Consider the following 16,693-nt stretch of genomic DNA (forward strand, 5'->3'; position numbering starts at 1 on the left):
GTGGTAGGGGGAGAAGGGGTTCACGATCCACGTAAAACTTGTTGTCCCCCCCCTCTTATTTCAGTGACAGCTGAAAGAGAGAAAGAGAAAGGAAGGGAGTAAGGGGAGAGATGCGTGAGCACGCACACGGCAGGTGTGCATGTGCTTGTTTGCTTGCTTGCTTGCTTGCTTGCTTGCTAGCGCGCGCGCGCGCGTGTGCACGTCCCTACCAAGAAGGAGGAATAGGGTTCGAAGGAAGCAAGGGTTAGAGGCACGCGCGCGAGGGCTCTCCAAACGATCCATCTAATATATTTCCCTCTTCGTCTGGTTCCTGGGGACTCGTGAGAGAAAGACAGAGAAATAGGTAGAGATAGATGGAGAGATAGATGGAGAGCGGGAGTGAGAGTTAGTGCGAGAGAGAGAGAGAGAGAGAGAAATCCGTAGGAAGGATGGGACAGAGCTTTGCGCAGGGGGTTTTCGTGCGCGATGCCACCAGCCAACCGACGCTAGTATCTAGGGGGTTGTTCTCTCCCTCTCAGTTGGCCGCGATTCAGCAACGGGTCTATGCGTCCGTCCCGGTCGCAAACGGGCAGAAACAGAACCGGCGAGAGATAACGCGAAAGCTTTAAAAAGGCAAAAACTTTCTCTCTTTTTCCTTTTTTTTTTCTTTTCTTTTCATTTACCTCTTTAGGATTCCTTTCTTTCTTTTATATATTTATATGTTTGAGAAAGAGAGAGAAAGAGACGTTTATTGTCATTCGCGTTCCACATCAGGGGATTTGTTTAGTGGTCTTTTAGAGGATGCTTTTTTTTACCAAGGAAGAAGAAGATGAAGACAAGTTTAGTGAAAAGAATGATACATTATTTACGATTATATTCTACGTTTATGGTTTAACATTGGAAAAAACAAAGTTATGCTAAAATCTCGTCACGTTCATCGAAGGAAAATAGAAATATATGCAAGTTGGATTTCAAAAAATAGAGAAATGAAGTGCTTCGTTTCGAAGAGGAACATTTTCAATGGATAATTATTGTTATTAAATATGTTGCTACTACGTTACGATTATCTTGAGATTTCGAGAAAACATCGAGTATGAAAGTTCGACTCTATGAATCCTATGAAAAGGATATTTCCATGAAAGATTCGATTTGTGAAGCTTGCGATAGACGATAAAGAGAGAAAGAGATAAAGAAAGAAAGAGAGAGAGAGAGAGAGCGAGAGAGAGAGAGAGAGAGAGAGAGAGAGAGAGAGAGAGGTGGAAAGTTTCGGTCGAAAGTTTCATCGAATTTGGTACGGTCTATCGAATGCGTAAGAACGCTTATGGACGAAGGAAAACGAGTGGACAGGTTTTTAAAGCGAGAAAGAAGTAGAAGAAGGGGAAGGAGAAAAGTTAAGAGGAAAGTAAGCAAGAAACGGGGGAAGAAGGAAAGAGTTTAAAGTTCCCGAGCATCCTAGTCCTTTCTAGGAGGGTGTTTTAGATTAAACATCAAAGAAGATATCTACTTAGTCAACGTATATTAAAATACTACAAGAAAATATGAAAATAAAAGTCAAACCGAGACCACCGGATCGGATCGAATCGGATCTAATCGGATCAGATCTGTCTTTGTTGTTTAGGATTTCATTCTTTCTTTCGATGTTTTGTTTACGTTGAAAGCGCGGTTTTCTTGCTCGAGGCCGTATATATGTAACTATTTACGCAGCGAGATTGCAATTAATGTCAGCCGAGTTCTCGTCTCCGTCTTCTTTATGCATTCCAGAAAGTTACTAGGTTATCTCTATTCAGAATAGAAAAGCCAATTCATTTTACCGAACGTATAATATACGTTCTTTAGGTTGATAATAAAAAGAACGGAAAGAAAAACTTTGATTTCTTTGTTTTGGGTGGCATTGCCATTCGTATTGATTTTTATCGGTTTCTACATCCTACGGGAATTATCTATGTACATATACAATTGAACTATAAGTCTTAGTGTAATATAATCATCGTTCGTATATAACTTAAGAATGATCAATGTTAACGAGAATACCCGTTTAGCGTATTAAGATTGAGGATTACCACGGGGACCATAATTATTCCAAAAGGATTCGTCGTGAGTTTGATTAGAATCTATGAGTTTCCTGGCTCGCTCGCTCGCTCGCGAGAAAACGATAGGAAGAGGAGAAAATTCATTTAACGAAGTCACAACTTGTCCGATCGCTGAGACCGATTTTCTTCTCCTTCTTCTTCTCTCTGCTGTTACTTCGTCAATGGAAAAAGGAACGATGCCTTCGATTTGCATACGAATGCATTAAAGTACGATGATGGATTGAGGTATAGAGAGAAAACGATAACGGAATAATACGAAGATTAAATAAAATGTAAGTAGAGTTAGTGAGTGAAAAAGAGATGATAGATGTAATCAAGAAAAATCGTAAAATGGAATCGTGAATGCGAAATTCAATGTGCACGTTGTGCGTTATTTTGTATAAAAACTTCATTAGAATATTGAAAATACAAACAAGACGTTATATAATATACTTTTTATCTTACCGTTTGATAATAATCACGAAAAAGTTTTTTTCAACTTGTCAAGTGTCCAACTCACCGAAGAAACTTGGACGTAGTTTGTAACGTAGGGAAATAAGAAACTCACCGATCGACGGAATTTATTTCGAGCGATTTAACGCTCGCACGAAAAGGTTATTAACCGAGATGGAAGAGTCAGAGTATTAGGAAAAAGTGGGAAGAATACGTCTGCGTCCTAGAGTCACCTTTTCCCGGCACCTCCTCGTTTCACGTTCCACGGTCGATCGATAAATTTAATCTGCACTCGAGTCGACTATCCCTCTCTCTTTCCCCCCCTCTCTCTCTCACTCAGTTTCTCTCTCATTCTCTATTTGCATCAATTCGCATCCGCAAATCTTCTCTCTCTCTGGTATCCTTCGTTTTCATGGGAAGACAATTAGCACGGTTAAAATGTCTTCATTCTTGCTTTTGCGATCGTTGTCCTTTAAAGTTTTATCCCAAATGATTTCCCCCCACCCCCCTTTCCCATCCTATTTGTAAATTGAATTTTTGGAACGATAGAGAAAATTCAAACTTACATCTTAACTATCAACTTTACATCTTATTTGTTTTTATTTGAAGAAGAAACGTAAGGAAATGGGTGCTTGCTTAGTTGCTTGCTCGCTTGCTTGTTAACGTTCGTAAATGTTCCCTTTAACGGGGTCACGTGTGAAAACGTACGAATAGATGCAAGAAGGAAGGACAATAATGCCTCTGGTAATTCTCCCCGTCGGCAAAGGGATGAGAAAAGGGCGTGCTCGCATTTCGTTTACAACTCCGAGCCAATGCAAATTGCTGCAATAGATTGCACGTAAAATTTAGGGAGTCGAATGAAAGCGTCGTTGGGCGCGAAACATTTCTTTTTTTATTGTTTTCTTTTCGTATTAACTTTAACCGATCAAACGAATACGATCGTTTTATCATTCGTTATTTTTCTCTCCTCGAAATAAATCCCATATAATTCGCGAAAAAAGGTTATACATAAACTATTTTTGCGATTCGTCGAATTTCAATCGCAGGTTTAAGGAGAAAGAGAGAAAAACGAGTGAGTGAATGAGAGAGAGAGAGAGAGAGAGATATCATCCTCTAATTTTTTTCTTCTTCTTCTTCTTCTTCTTTTTTCCCTCTTTTCCCCCGTAAGAACGCGAACGACCGAGGGCTTAAAGAGACACTCGGCTACCCACCGAGGGAAGATCAAAACTTTTTTACTCCGGCGACGTCTCGTAATTTATTCTCGCGCAAACGACAGGGACACTTTGTAGAAGCTGCCATCGTATGTAAAAGCAAACCTTCGCCCGATCCTCTCTCTTTCTCTTTCTTTCATATTTTCCCATCTATTCTAGGTCATTACAAATCCCGCAAACAAGCCGAGACAAATTATCTTCCTCCCTTTAAAAGCCCTTTTTCTTACGTTCTACTTTCTCTCTCTCTCTCTTCCTCCTTGATTACTTTTACGATCTAATTTTGATTTGCATTTTTTTCCAAGACGGTAAGGGAAAAAAAAACATTGAATCTGGTTGAACGATGGAGATTTGTCTCGACGTATCCTTTGATATTAATGGTGAGCTCTGAGCTTGCTGGTAGTCGTCGTAGAAAACGTTCCTCGGCCGTTGACGTTCACGTGAAAAATGCGAGTGCCTCCTACGCGTTCTCGGCGGGCTCTACTTTGCGTGATTTAATGTCGGTCGTCGAAGTTGCACAAGGGGGATTCGTAGAACTACGCAGAGTGCAACGTTTCCTTTCGATTATTTTACTTACCTACCTACCTATCTATCTATCTATCCATCTATCTATCTATCTATCTATCTATCTATCTACTTATCTACTTACCTATCTAGCTTACCTAAATCGCTAATCGAAAAGACGAAACATTCATTCTAAACGATAATTAGGAGAAATTGGATCGAATTAATGGCCGTGCAGCTGACTCGCGTTTGAGTTATCACCGTGACTTGCGAGTATAGGTAGACTTTGGTGGTGGTGACCCGATATCGGCAGCCAGAACGACTCCCGATATTGGCACCACCTCGGATCTCTTCCAAACGAAGAACAATAGAGGTAGCAGCATACTCTCTCTCTCTCTTTATCCTTTTTTTCTTCTTACGTTTATCGAGGTCGAGGAGTCCTTGTTTCGCGAAGAAAATGTTAGCGCGCTTGAGGCATCGCAAAAAGAAAAAAAAAAGAAAATAGAATTCTTCTAGGGACAATTCTTTGATATATTAGGTCTACCGGAAAGTTATGTCCGTTTTTAGAATAAAATAAAGTAATAAATTTTTCTTTTTTCTTTCTTTTTTTTTTTTTGAATAAAAGTTTATTTTTAATTGGTCGCATTAACAATGAAGTCATTAGCGACCACTTTTAATGAATAAAATCATACTGGTATTGACAATATGATTATCCGATGACTGAATAATACATTGTTATTCGTTTTACACAAGAAATTCAGTAAATTTATCTATTTAAAAAAGAGTAATACGTTTCGAATGTTGCTACTTTCATTCAAATTACTTCGTAAGCCTTCTTTAATTCGGTGTTGATTTCTATTGCTAGTGTATTTGCAATAAAGTAGAATATGTTCGATGCTGTTTGGAGTATTGTAAGTTTCACATTTGAATGGCGTTCGCTTAGTGAGTTAAATATTCGTGTGTTAGTTTCGTGTGCCTGATACGAATATGGATGACAGTTACTTGATCTCTTTTGTTTAGCATTGACATTTTGGGCATCTCCTGGACACTCGATCTTATTTTGTGAAGTTTTGTTTGGATGCTGTATAATAATAAATTGTTCAAACCTTGAATAAACTTTATTGAATAATATAATTGCCATCATTAATTTATGACTTCTTACTAACGTGATGACACAATTTGTATTATCCTATTTTTAAAAAATGTCTTATCCCAGGAGGCGAAAAATTGAACACCAGTGTTCGAACTTTACGGTAGACCTAATATTTTCGTAGGAAAAGTAAGAAGAAAAAATTGATACGCGACTCTAATCGATATAAATATTATATTCACCGTGGTATCTATTATTCGCTTTGTGTCTTGGAATGTATTCGAATGAGAAAAGAGACAGAGAGGGAGAGATAGCAGAGGTTGAAATTTTTTCACAGTCGACAGAACGAAAAGTGACGTTCGTATCGTCGTCGTCGTCGTCGTCGTCGTCGTCGTCGTCGTAGTCGTTGCTGCTAATGGACGGGTGGTACGTTTTTATAAGCAAGGCTAAAAGCTCCGAACCATAAAAGTGACGTTTTGCATGCACGCTGTTTATTCTTGTGCACCGTTTCTGTCCGTCGTACCCACCCACGATAAGCTTCGAGAAAGAACGAACGAACGAACTAACAGAGAGAAAAGTCATGCTCGAGAAAGTACGTTAGAGAATCGTGTTCAGGGACATCGATTAGCGGCGAATAGTCAAAAGCCGTTAGATTTGTTGGTAGTATAGAGTTATCGTTATATTTATGGTGGTCGTCGATGCGAACCAGAATGAAATATTCTCGCGGCTAATAGATCGTTCGATATGACGAATTTGAACGCGAGTTAAACGCTGTTTTCGTCGTGTACTACACGATCGTTAACGCGCACAAACTTTAGATATAGAATATTCGCGGATAAAATGTTTTTATTTCTCGTTCGACTTGCCACGAAATAGATGGTGCGTGAGATCTATTTTTTGGGATAGAAAACGAAGGATTATGCTTAACGTTTATATCTATATTCATTGACACGGCATTAATTAATCGTTATCTTTGATCTAAAAGTATTGGAATTTTGTAATCAAGTTATACTTCTTACGTGACGGTAACGATCAAATTTTATCAAACGACATGAAAGAGAGGGAGCATAATGGTAGGGAGAGAGAAAGTGAAATAGAACCCTCAGTCGATCGACAGTTCAACGAGATTATAGAAGGTTTTAATATTAGTGGTGTGTGTGTGTGTGTGTATTAGAATCAATTTATATACCAATCAAAGTAAGAATAAGTAGATTTGTTTATACATGACATATATTTACGAAATATATTTGTAATATTAAACAATTTTGATCTGATATTTTATTAGATGAATATCTTTTCAATCCAAAGTCATCACTGGCCAGGAACGTTAAAATAATTATATTTTAGTTTAAACAATCGAAAAGTATTAGTAGAGCACATTATTGCGTCCGACACACCTTAAATGATTGTTAATTAATCGAAATAAATGTATATTATTGTTTAAAAGCGTGGAATATAAGTTCGAAATCCACTTTTAAATTGGCTCATTGTCAATTATGAAAGTTCTTTTATTCAATGTTATTTATATGACTTTTCGAAGGATACATATGTTCATTTAATTATGTTTTTACACGATAGATACGTTCCGGAAGAATACGTTTACAGAAATTCGTGTACAAAATTATATTGCATCTATCGAAAAATAGAAGAGATTGGTTCCGGCACAAATAATAAATAAACAATGAGTTTTCAAAATTTTTTTCTTAGAATTTGAGTTATCGTGTTAAAAAAAGTTCATGTAAAAACAGAATTGGTTGTATAACGAAAATAATATTCATAATAAATAGAATTTATTCCCTTCGAAAAGTTATATAAACAATAATCAATAAAAGAACTCTCATAGTTGACAATGAGTCATTTTACTGTTGGATTTTGAAGAGGATGGTATTTGGAACTTATACTCCGTGCTTTAAACTGCAAGTAACGTTTCTGTCGATTAATTAACAATCATTTAAGGTATATCAAACACTCTTATGTACTCTGTTAATATTTAAGATTGATTAAACACATATATGTACATTGATTTAAACATTATATACCTATTAACATACTTTCTATAATATATTAAATAATTTCGATCTGATATTTTAATAGGCGAAAATTCTACCTTCGAAGTCATCACTGCGCTGGAAACGTTAAATCGAATATACTTTAGTTTAAACAATTACATAAAAATTAAAAGAATATTAAAATCAAAATGTTATAAACTTAAATTTATTTATTACGAATATTATTTTAATTATAACTTTAGGAAAGTCATATAAACAATAATCAATAAAAGAACTTTCATAGTTGACAATGAATCAGTTTACTGTTAGTTTTCGAAGAGGACAATACGCCGAACTTATATTCCGTGCTTTTAGATTAAAATATATATTTCCTTCGATTAATTAACAATAATTTACTTTTTTATTTATTTATTTTACGAAATAAATTAATTAATACAGAGTTAGGTAAACGAAGTTAGGAAAGAACATAAAATAAAGATTATTATAGATGATTGAGACGTAATTTTATTAATAATATAGATTGATTAAATATATAAATATGCCGATGATATGAATTAACATTTAAAAATATTATATTAATGCAATTTATGAGGTGTGCTGCGGTTTGATATATAGTAAATCATGGTTCCGAGGATTTTTTGATGGAATATTGAGAGAGCAGTAATTGGTGATATCTAAACAATTAATAAAACCTCAAACAATTAAAGTATATCGAACACTTTATCAATATTTTCGATTGTGTAAATTAAAATATATTTGTTTTAACCATGCCAGTAATGATTTTGATTTGAAAATTTTCATTTAATAAAATATGTAATTTTGAAACACATGTACTTTGTATTATTCTTACTTTAACAGGTATTAAATTGATTCTGACATTAAAAAATTAAAAAAAAAACAGTAAAAACAAAGGATGACCAATCCATTGTTAGACATAAAAAATTAGGTATTCTTCCTGTTACATGATTTTAATATACGGACGTTTTCTGTACATTATTTTCGTATTTGTTTAATTCACTCGTTATAAATAAAGCTTTCAAGTTAAATTCATTAAATATATTGTAATCAATGTATACTAATGTATTTACTTTTCAATTTTGTTCATCCTAAACACACTATATATCCATAATTTTCAATGAAAAATCTAGTAAACGTAACGGTGTATGATTTTAAGTAACACCGTAAACACGATTGAATTATTTTCCACACGATATGCACACGAGTTTCATTTCTATCGTTGGTCGATGCAACGAACATTCTGTTTTATTGTTTATTTCTTTTCAAACTAATATTCTCACTCTTTACATATACGTATATAGTAGAGTACGAGTTAGTTGGTGGACGTTGTCTCAGAAGCATTTGAAAGCAATCGCATTCGCGGTTCCACGAACGTGCAATAATCTTATCGAATATGATAATCCTAAAACGGAGAAGCTTTTCACAGGAACGTTTTATCGGATCTTCGATGAAACAGACAGACCTCGAAGGTTTTTCGAGGCTCTTCTTCGGTGAGGTGAGGTGAAGAGAGGAGACAAGAAGACGACAAAAATGAGAGAGAAAAAGAGAGAGAGAGAGAGAAGAGAGAAAGGTAGTACGCGTTAGAAACTGCTAGAGACTGAAGGCGACAATAACCAAAAGACTAGAGTTAAGTGCAACTTTGACAATAAATAACCCAAGGCTGATACTAGAAGGAAAAAGAGGATAATACTGGGTACGTCGTTGACTATGGGATCCTGATGTCTACTACACGGGTAAAGGGGACTTTGCACGTACACCTACGTAAATCGCATAGCTCTTCCCGACGATAAAGAACCAAAGAGGGTTTTCTCGTTCGAAAAAAAATAAACGATGTTCTTTATACTCTCTCGATGGTAATACAAGATTTTTTTTTCTTTCCCAAAGAAGGGGACCCCGAGTTTATTCCAGGAGAATTGATAACAACCAACCAACCAACCAACCAACGATCTGAGAAAAGTATCCAAGAAATCTCGCATAAACTAAATCTTTGAAAATTCGTACGAATCTTTGTACGAATTTTTAGAAACTTATCAAGAAATAAAGAGAGAGAAAGAGAGAGAGAGAGAGAGAAAGGGGTCCAAAGGGAGAAGAGATGTCACTGAATCATAGATATTACGTGAGTATAGTTCCTCCAAATTCTTTAACACGTTCCCTGCCATGCTGTTTATGAGGAGATGTCATTTCTACGCCACGTGTACCATTTTCGGTACACGTTAACAAGTTTAATCATTTTCTATAAATAATTGTTTTTTTTTCTTGTTTTTGACAGAATATATATTATAGAATAATTGAAATAAAAAAGTTATATATACAAAAGTGAATACAAAATAAAAAGTATGTCTTATATTTGACTTATATTGTCATGTAGCGATGAATTTTATTAAAACAATCAATGCATGGCTTATTAGGACAATAATTAAAAAAGGTTGTCACCCTTTATATGGTATTTTACGCGTTTTCATTATTATAATTTACACATAACTACTTATCACGCTGCATGTACGGTTATCGGTGCACGATTCAAAAATTGCTGTAAACATCGTTACGTCACACAAGACAGTGTTACCAGCAATTACTTTCAGGTGAAAACATCTCAAATGAAAAAATTCAGCTTGGCGTATAAATGCATTGTAACGTGTATCGAAAAACTTGGCAGGAAACGTGTTAAACAATTGTATCCCTTATCGTTTATTCTTATTCCTTTTGAAATCGATATTTTATATTATTGTTATAAAAAAAAAAATGAATAACATATTACGAAAATTCTATTATCGTGACTGGGGGGAGGGGGAGGGGGTTATTGGGAAACAAAAATATATGTTAATGGAATTTCAAGCCCCTGGCCGTTGCGGGAGCATCGTTCAGACTGGAATAATATTTTATGTAAGAGTATCTAAAAAAATGTTTTTTTCTTCTTTTTTTCTTTTTTTTTGGTATACAGAGTAAATCGCGGATTGATAGCGTCACTGTTATTTTCATCTCTGTGTAAGCAGAAGTTTTTAGTTACGATATTCGCTGTCTCTTCTCTCTCTTTCTCTTTCTTTTCCTCTTTCTCTTGTCGAGAGGAGTACTTGTCGTCGAGCGCTCGGCCAACTTTAAAGTCGGTTAGTGGGTTGAAACCATCCCGAAAGTGAAAGATAAACGTTAAAGTAGAATCTAACGGAAAACATGATGATGATCATCGTTACGACGGGAGGATAGTCTTGACGTTCAACGAACGATTTCGAAACTTTCTTCCAACGTCGCCCAAAATGATTGCCTTTTCAATTATCATCTTTTGCCTTTGATTTTAATGAACCTTTTTAAAGGGGAAAATAAATAAAGTATAGAATAACTTTGTTATTTTAATTATTAATATAATCATTAAATCATCTTTGCCGATTTTAATAAACTTTTCTAAAGGGGAGAATAAATAAAGTATAGGATAACTTTGTCGTAACTAATAAGTATTAATATAAATCGTTAAATACAACTTCGGAAAGTAGTATCAGAGTTGTTAACCTTTAACGTTATCGTTCTTGCAACTCTCAAAAGTAAAGTTATTCCAATAAAGTTACCCTTTCCTCCTCCCCACTATCGACGCATCGAACTCGTCGATTTTCACTTTTGATGAGAGTTCATTTTTTTTCTTTTTTTTTTTTTTTTATTAATAGAGGAATATATAATCAAATCTCAGCCGAGAATTATAAGATAATTTTTGCTGACGTGATTACATTGACACATGAGTTGTTACAAATAATATTACAAAGATAAGAGTGTAAACGGATATATTATAATTGTTACAGTATAATCATATTATCATTTAGGAAAAATCTTATTTCTAGGTTGCAAGGGTAGAAGAACCTTTTTTAGTCTACGTACTAAATTAGAGTTTTCCAGCAAATTATTCGTTAGAAGGATTTCGGATGGCTTGCTAAATGATTTTTGTAGCGTTCACTGACGATGAGAATTCATAAAAAAAAAGGTACTAACTAACGATTTAACATGTTCATTGTCGTTTACTGTAATTCGGTTGACATTTTTTTTTTTTCGTTGGGCGAGAACTCAAATTGACCGACGTAATATTTTATACTAAATATAAATTAACACAAAATAAGTATAACATATTTGGTATATTTTATTATATTTATATAATATAATAAATAATAAATTATAATTATAAAATATATAATTATAAATATATATAATTATATAATATTAATAATTAATTTATATTATTTAATTGTATTATATAATTATTATATTATTATTATTATTATAATTATTAATATTAATAATATAATTATATAAATATATATAATTATAAATATAAAATATATAATTATAAAATAATTAATAAATAAATTTATATAATATATATATATATATATTTATGTGTTTTAGTGTTTATTTCATTAAAGATTCTATTTAAAAAATTTCAATTTAAAATTCTATTTAATTCGAACACGCGAAAAACGTTACCCATAGCTGATGGGTAATTGGACCTTCCCCTCGTCCACCTCCCACACAAATATAGGTAACGTGGCTACGAACGTGTTAAAGGGCAAATTTGAATCTCTCGATAGTGTGTGGTTACTGTTCGCAGCTTCGAAAACCGGAATATAATAGATAAGCTAGGAGTTCACGAGGTAAGCAAGAATATCGACCGTGTCATCATCATTCGCGCGAACGGATCTTCCTTTCTCTCTTCTTTCTCTTCTATTCATTTCCTTACCCCTTGTAACCCTATTTTCTGCAAAGTTAAGAGCGTTCCAGCTTACGCCTTGAAAATGACGAAAGATATAGAGACGTTCGGTACTTTGAGAGAGATACTCCTTTGATTTTTTTTTTTTTACATTTACTTCCTTTTATAGAAATAATATATGCTCTCATAGGAGGGAGGGGAGGGGAGGGGGTGGGGCGTGGCATAGTAAAATCGTTCGCGCATTTTCTTTCGTATATAAATTATATGTCATTTAATTAATCATCCTATATATATCAATTTAAGCGAGAACTATTATTTAAGTCGCGCGAAATGCGTTGGGTGTTTTTTTTTTGTATTTTTGTTTTCTTTTTTTGACAAAAACGAGTAATTGCGTATAAATAAATCCTCGTAACTTTGAACGGACTCGTTATCGTATAGAAGAAAAAAAAGAAGAAAAAAAGAAAAATCTCGATTTCTCATAACTTTGAAGATCGCAAAGCGTACAAATGCATAGAAAATTTTTCAACGCGTATATACGACGACGCATCCAGTGTATCACAACCGGATTCGAGAGAAGTTAAAGGGGGATCGCATGACGTATCCCTCTATGGTGGACTAACTATCGACGGTTCTGTTAGTTACATCGATATTATTTATTGCAACAACTCGAGCGTAACCGATTCGCGTGGAAATCTTAAGCCGTTATACCGAGTCCTAGAGTGAAAGAATACGGAACCACCGTTCGAACGAGTACTTTTTCTTTTTCTTTATTTCGAACCTGTCTTCCCTACTAAATGTCGATCATGAAAAAAGGAAAAAAAAAATAGAATTTTTCTCTATCTTTTTTTTATAGATCAAAGATTTCGTACAAGTATCCCCAACACCTCCCCCCCCTCCCGCCCCAATTATCTTGCAAACGTGTTTCACCCATTGAAAAGAAACGTAAGTTCGATCTTTTAACGTGAATCAACTTTTGCGCGTTTATTTTCGAGCATTTATGTTAGGTCCGAATTCTGCGTCACGTGTACCGCATACGTTTTCCGCACACGTGCGGTGCAGATCTTGAAAACTATATAACTCGGCGTGCCAATTCGAAAATGTTTCTTTCTTTTTTTGCCCTTTCCAGAAGATTTTTAAAACGTCCGAAATATTTTCTCTACTCCGTCGATCTTAACGTATTCGACCACCAACGAAGAAAACTCTGACGATATTTTAAATCGAAGGTTGCGTTAGAAGTAACGAACGATTGAAAGATTTCAATTTTTGCCGCGTGTGTCTGTCTGCTTCGAATCTTTTATTGACAATTTTTTTTTTCTTAAAATATACTTTATAATTAATAGTGTTTTTACTTTGTAATTTCATTTATAATTTATCCTTTGACTGTTATGTCAAATACGTGTTTGTCAATATGAATGTAAAATAATGTAATGTTGGTTTGCGTATTGATTTTTTTTTGAGTCTTGTCACATGAAAATTATATTAAGAAAAAAAAATTTAAATATTAAATATAATTTATTATTAGAATTTGGTTAATCAACGGAAACAGTTGTACTAATAAAAAATTATTCCGTCCCTACAAAACACTTCAGCTAAAAGTATTCAGCACTCAAAGTATTAATACACTTTAAAATCTTCAAAATCGAATTACATTAACAGAATACTCCAAAATTGATCATTTTCAAGATTTATAGGCTTCCCCTCATATATATATATCTCTAAACTATATTTTTCAAATTGGCAATCAGTATAAATAAAATAATTTGTCATTAATTAATCCGAAATTTAAACTATATTTTGGAAACTAAATTTTGAAAAGAAATATGTATGATCATTTTTATAAGTTAAATTCTTTTTTTATTTACAACTGATATTCGAATGTTTACATGGGTGTTAACCCTTTAAACGAGGAATGGTTGAATAAAACGTATCTTATGAAAAAAGGGAACCGGAATTACGATGATATCTGCTCTTTCAGCAAATACAATATAATACGATCGAATTACACGAGTATAGAAACATTTTTACTTCCTTTAAAATCGATTTACCTGGAGCGTATTAATCTGCTCGAAGTAAAACGATTATAATGAAAGAGCGTTTTAATATCAAACGTTATTATCGATCATCGCGAGAGATTTCATTTCTATTATGGGTAGTAGAAGCGAATGTTGTTTGTGCATCGTTGCACGAAAGAGAGTTTTAAGTACCTTCAGCTTGTACGATGATAATATCGAAAAAAAATAGTTGATTTTCCCCTGTAACGAACCAACAACACCGATTTCGATTTCGTACCATCAGATACGATATTTCGGAAAATGCATTAACGTTATATTTCTCAAGATATATTTTTTTCTTCAAACTTTTGTCCACCCAATCTCTCTCCTCTCTCTCTTTTTCTCTTTCTCTTTATCGAAAAAGAGGTCACGTTGGGAGTTTGCGCTAAGAAAGAGTCGTAGAATTTAAACGGGAGCTTACACGTTCCCGCATCGAAATAACGATCGTCCGAAGGGCCACTTGGAAGTTTAAAAGTACGCGACGGTTCTTCTTCCGCGAGGATGGAAAACCACCACGGCATTTGGAACAAAAGGTGTATTATCGTATCTTTCGAGTGCTTCCTCGTCTGTCTTCTATATAAATTGCCGAAGATCGAATAGCGTTTCTTCTTTGTCGACCAGTCGCATCTGTTAGCTCCATTCCTTCTCCGAGGATTTAAACGCTATTCCATTTTTCTATCGTCGATCGAATGAAACGTTAAATGAAATGTTATGAAAATTTATACGTTTCACGATTATTTCTATCGATTTAATTATAATCTACTGACAAAATTATTTGTAAATGAAATGCATAGGATTGTAAAAATCATGCCGATACAGTGACAATGATGTTAATACGGGTATTCTATAGAATGACCGAACAATCTGTGAAATACTGTTTATTTTATACATATATTAGCCGTTTATTTTTTATTCTTTCCGCCAAATGTTTTTTACGACAGTTCAACCCTTACCAGTTGTAAGTCACCTTTCACGCTGCGGTCTCGTAATAATAATAATAATTAAATAATTAATAATCTCATATATATTAGTAATACTCTTTCAAGAAAAAAAAATTAATAATTTTAACAATAATGTTATTTTTAAAATACTGAAAATTTTGTTGCATATTTATCGAAACCAGCTACAACCCAGTGAGAATCACGTATATAATATAAAGCTGACAACCAATAAGGATTAAACTTTCAGTTGTAGATATTATTACGTTCAACACCAACAACCAAAAAAATAATATTGAAATGGAGACTTAAGGCTACTTTCAAAGTAAACGGCTTATATATTACATAAGTATATAAGGTAGGAAATAAAAAAAAAACCACAGCGTTGTAATCGCATTTGGAAAAAAGTTTGAATTTGGCGGGGAGACAATTTGGTTGGAGATGGTGGGGGAAATAGTGGGTGGGTTGGGGTAGGAGTAACGACAAGGCGAAGGAGAAGAAGAGCCGGCGGTTCGCACTGCCAAAACCCGCGACCCAGATACCGATCGACCCACCTACACATACCTACACACACACATACAGAGACGCTACTACCTGGAAGAAAGAAAGAGCCTTTGGGAAGGGTATTTGAGAGTGAGAGAGAGATAGAGTCTGTATTCTCGTAGCTGCGCGTATCTCTAACCCTTGCTCATACTCGTGCTCGTGCACTGTGTACTAGTGTAAGAACGTTACGGCGGGGGGGGGATGCAAACTGCACTCTCGTGCACTCTCCTGCAACCCTTGCTCGAACTGCGAGCACACACGCAGAAGAGAGTAGCGGATAGGCGTGTAACCGCTTGCCTAACCGCAAGCTCGTAGTCGTGGCTCGGTTAGTGCTGCTTCTGCTGCTGCTGCACCAGAAGGGCAAGAGGGAGAACATAAGAGAGAGAGAGAGAAATACCAAGCACACTTACTTTCCTTTCCTAGCTTGTGCCTCGATGCATTTTACTCCAAGTAAAGTGCACTTAAACGCTCGGCTCCAGCGGACCGTCCGAGGGAGGATGAGGAGGAGGAGGAGACTCTTTTCCTCCTTTTCTACACGCTCCCAACAAGAGGATGCGCTTCCGAGGAAGCTTAAGATGGACGAGAGTCAAGAGGGATGCACGTTTACGGTCCACACTTTTCTTCATCTTTATTAAGAAATTGGCTCTTAACCGCTTCTTCCAACTCGATTTTCTTATCTTATTTTCTTTATTTCTCTTACCTTCTTTTGGGAGGGTTCGTTAGAAGATGTCAACGTTTCCTTTGGTCGATACAGGTAACCTTCCTATAACACGGTTTCGCTATAACATGATTCATAAATTGCGAAAACTTTTGTACAACGCTTTGTACTTTTACAGTATTGGATAACATGATTTTGTTTAATATATTTAAAACTCAAATTATATTAAAATAATAACGTGAAGGAATAATGAACTCTGGGTTTCACACAACACGGCACTTTCTAGGAACCTATCTACCGTGTTATAGGAGGGTTACCTGTATATTAGAATGAAGAAAAGTTTAGGATTGTACAGGGGACATAGAACGAGAAGGAGAACGGAAAATCTTTAATCAGCCGTCATGGTAAACTTAACCCTTACAAGTTTGTGGGACAATCCGTTTATGCATATTACTGTTCTAAAGGTAGCACTGGGTTATAGGACTTCGT

At 34.9% G+C, this 16,693-nt stretch overlaps 2 protein-coding genes across 3 annotated transcripts in view; one reads left to right on the top strand and one right to left on the bottom strand.

Annotated features, from left to right (window-relative positions):
- The window catches only part of LOC122522313 (mediator of RNA polymerase II transcription subunit 20), an 80,234-nt gene that overhangs the window by 9,673 nt on the left and 53,868 nt on the right, over positions 1–16,693 (bottom strand). The gene's annotated exons all lie outside the window — the stretch shown is intronic.
- The window catches only part of LOC122522312 (facilitated trehalose transporter Tret1-like), a 63,066-nt gene continuing 46,867 nt past the window's right edge, over positions 495–16,693 (top strand). Inside the window, exons 1-2 of the mRNA XM_043643300.1 lie at positions 495–2,341; positions 8,757–9,446. Coding sequence (XP_043499235.1) covers positions 9,423–9,446 — 24 coding nt within the window. The 5' untranslated portion in view covers positions 495–2,341; positions 8,757–9,422. The remainder of the gene's footprint in view (positions 2,342–8,756; positions 9,447–16,693) is intronic.

The sequence above is a fragment of the Polistes fuscatus genome, unplaced genomic scaffold (genome assembly GCF_010416935.1).
Source record: "Polistes fuscatus isolate 324 unplaced genomic scaffold, CU_Pfus_HIC Scaffold5, whole genome shotgun sequence".
Lineage (NCBI taxonomy): Eukaryota > Metazoa > Arthropoda > Insecta > Hymenoptera > Vespidae > Polistes > Polistes fuscatus.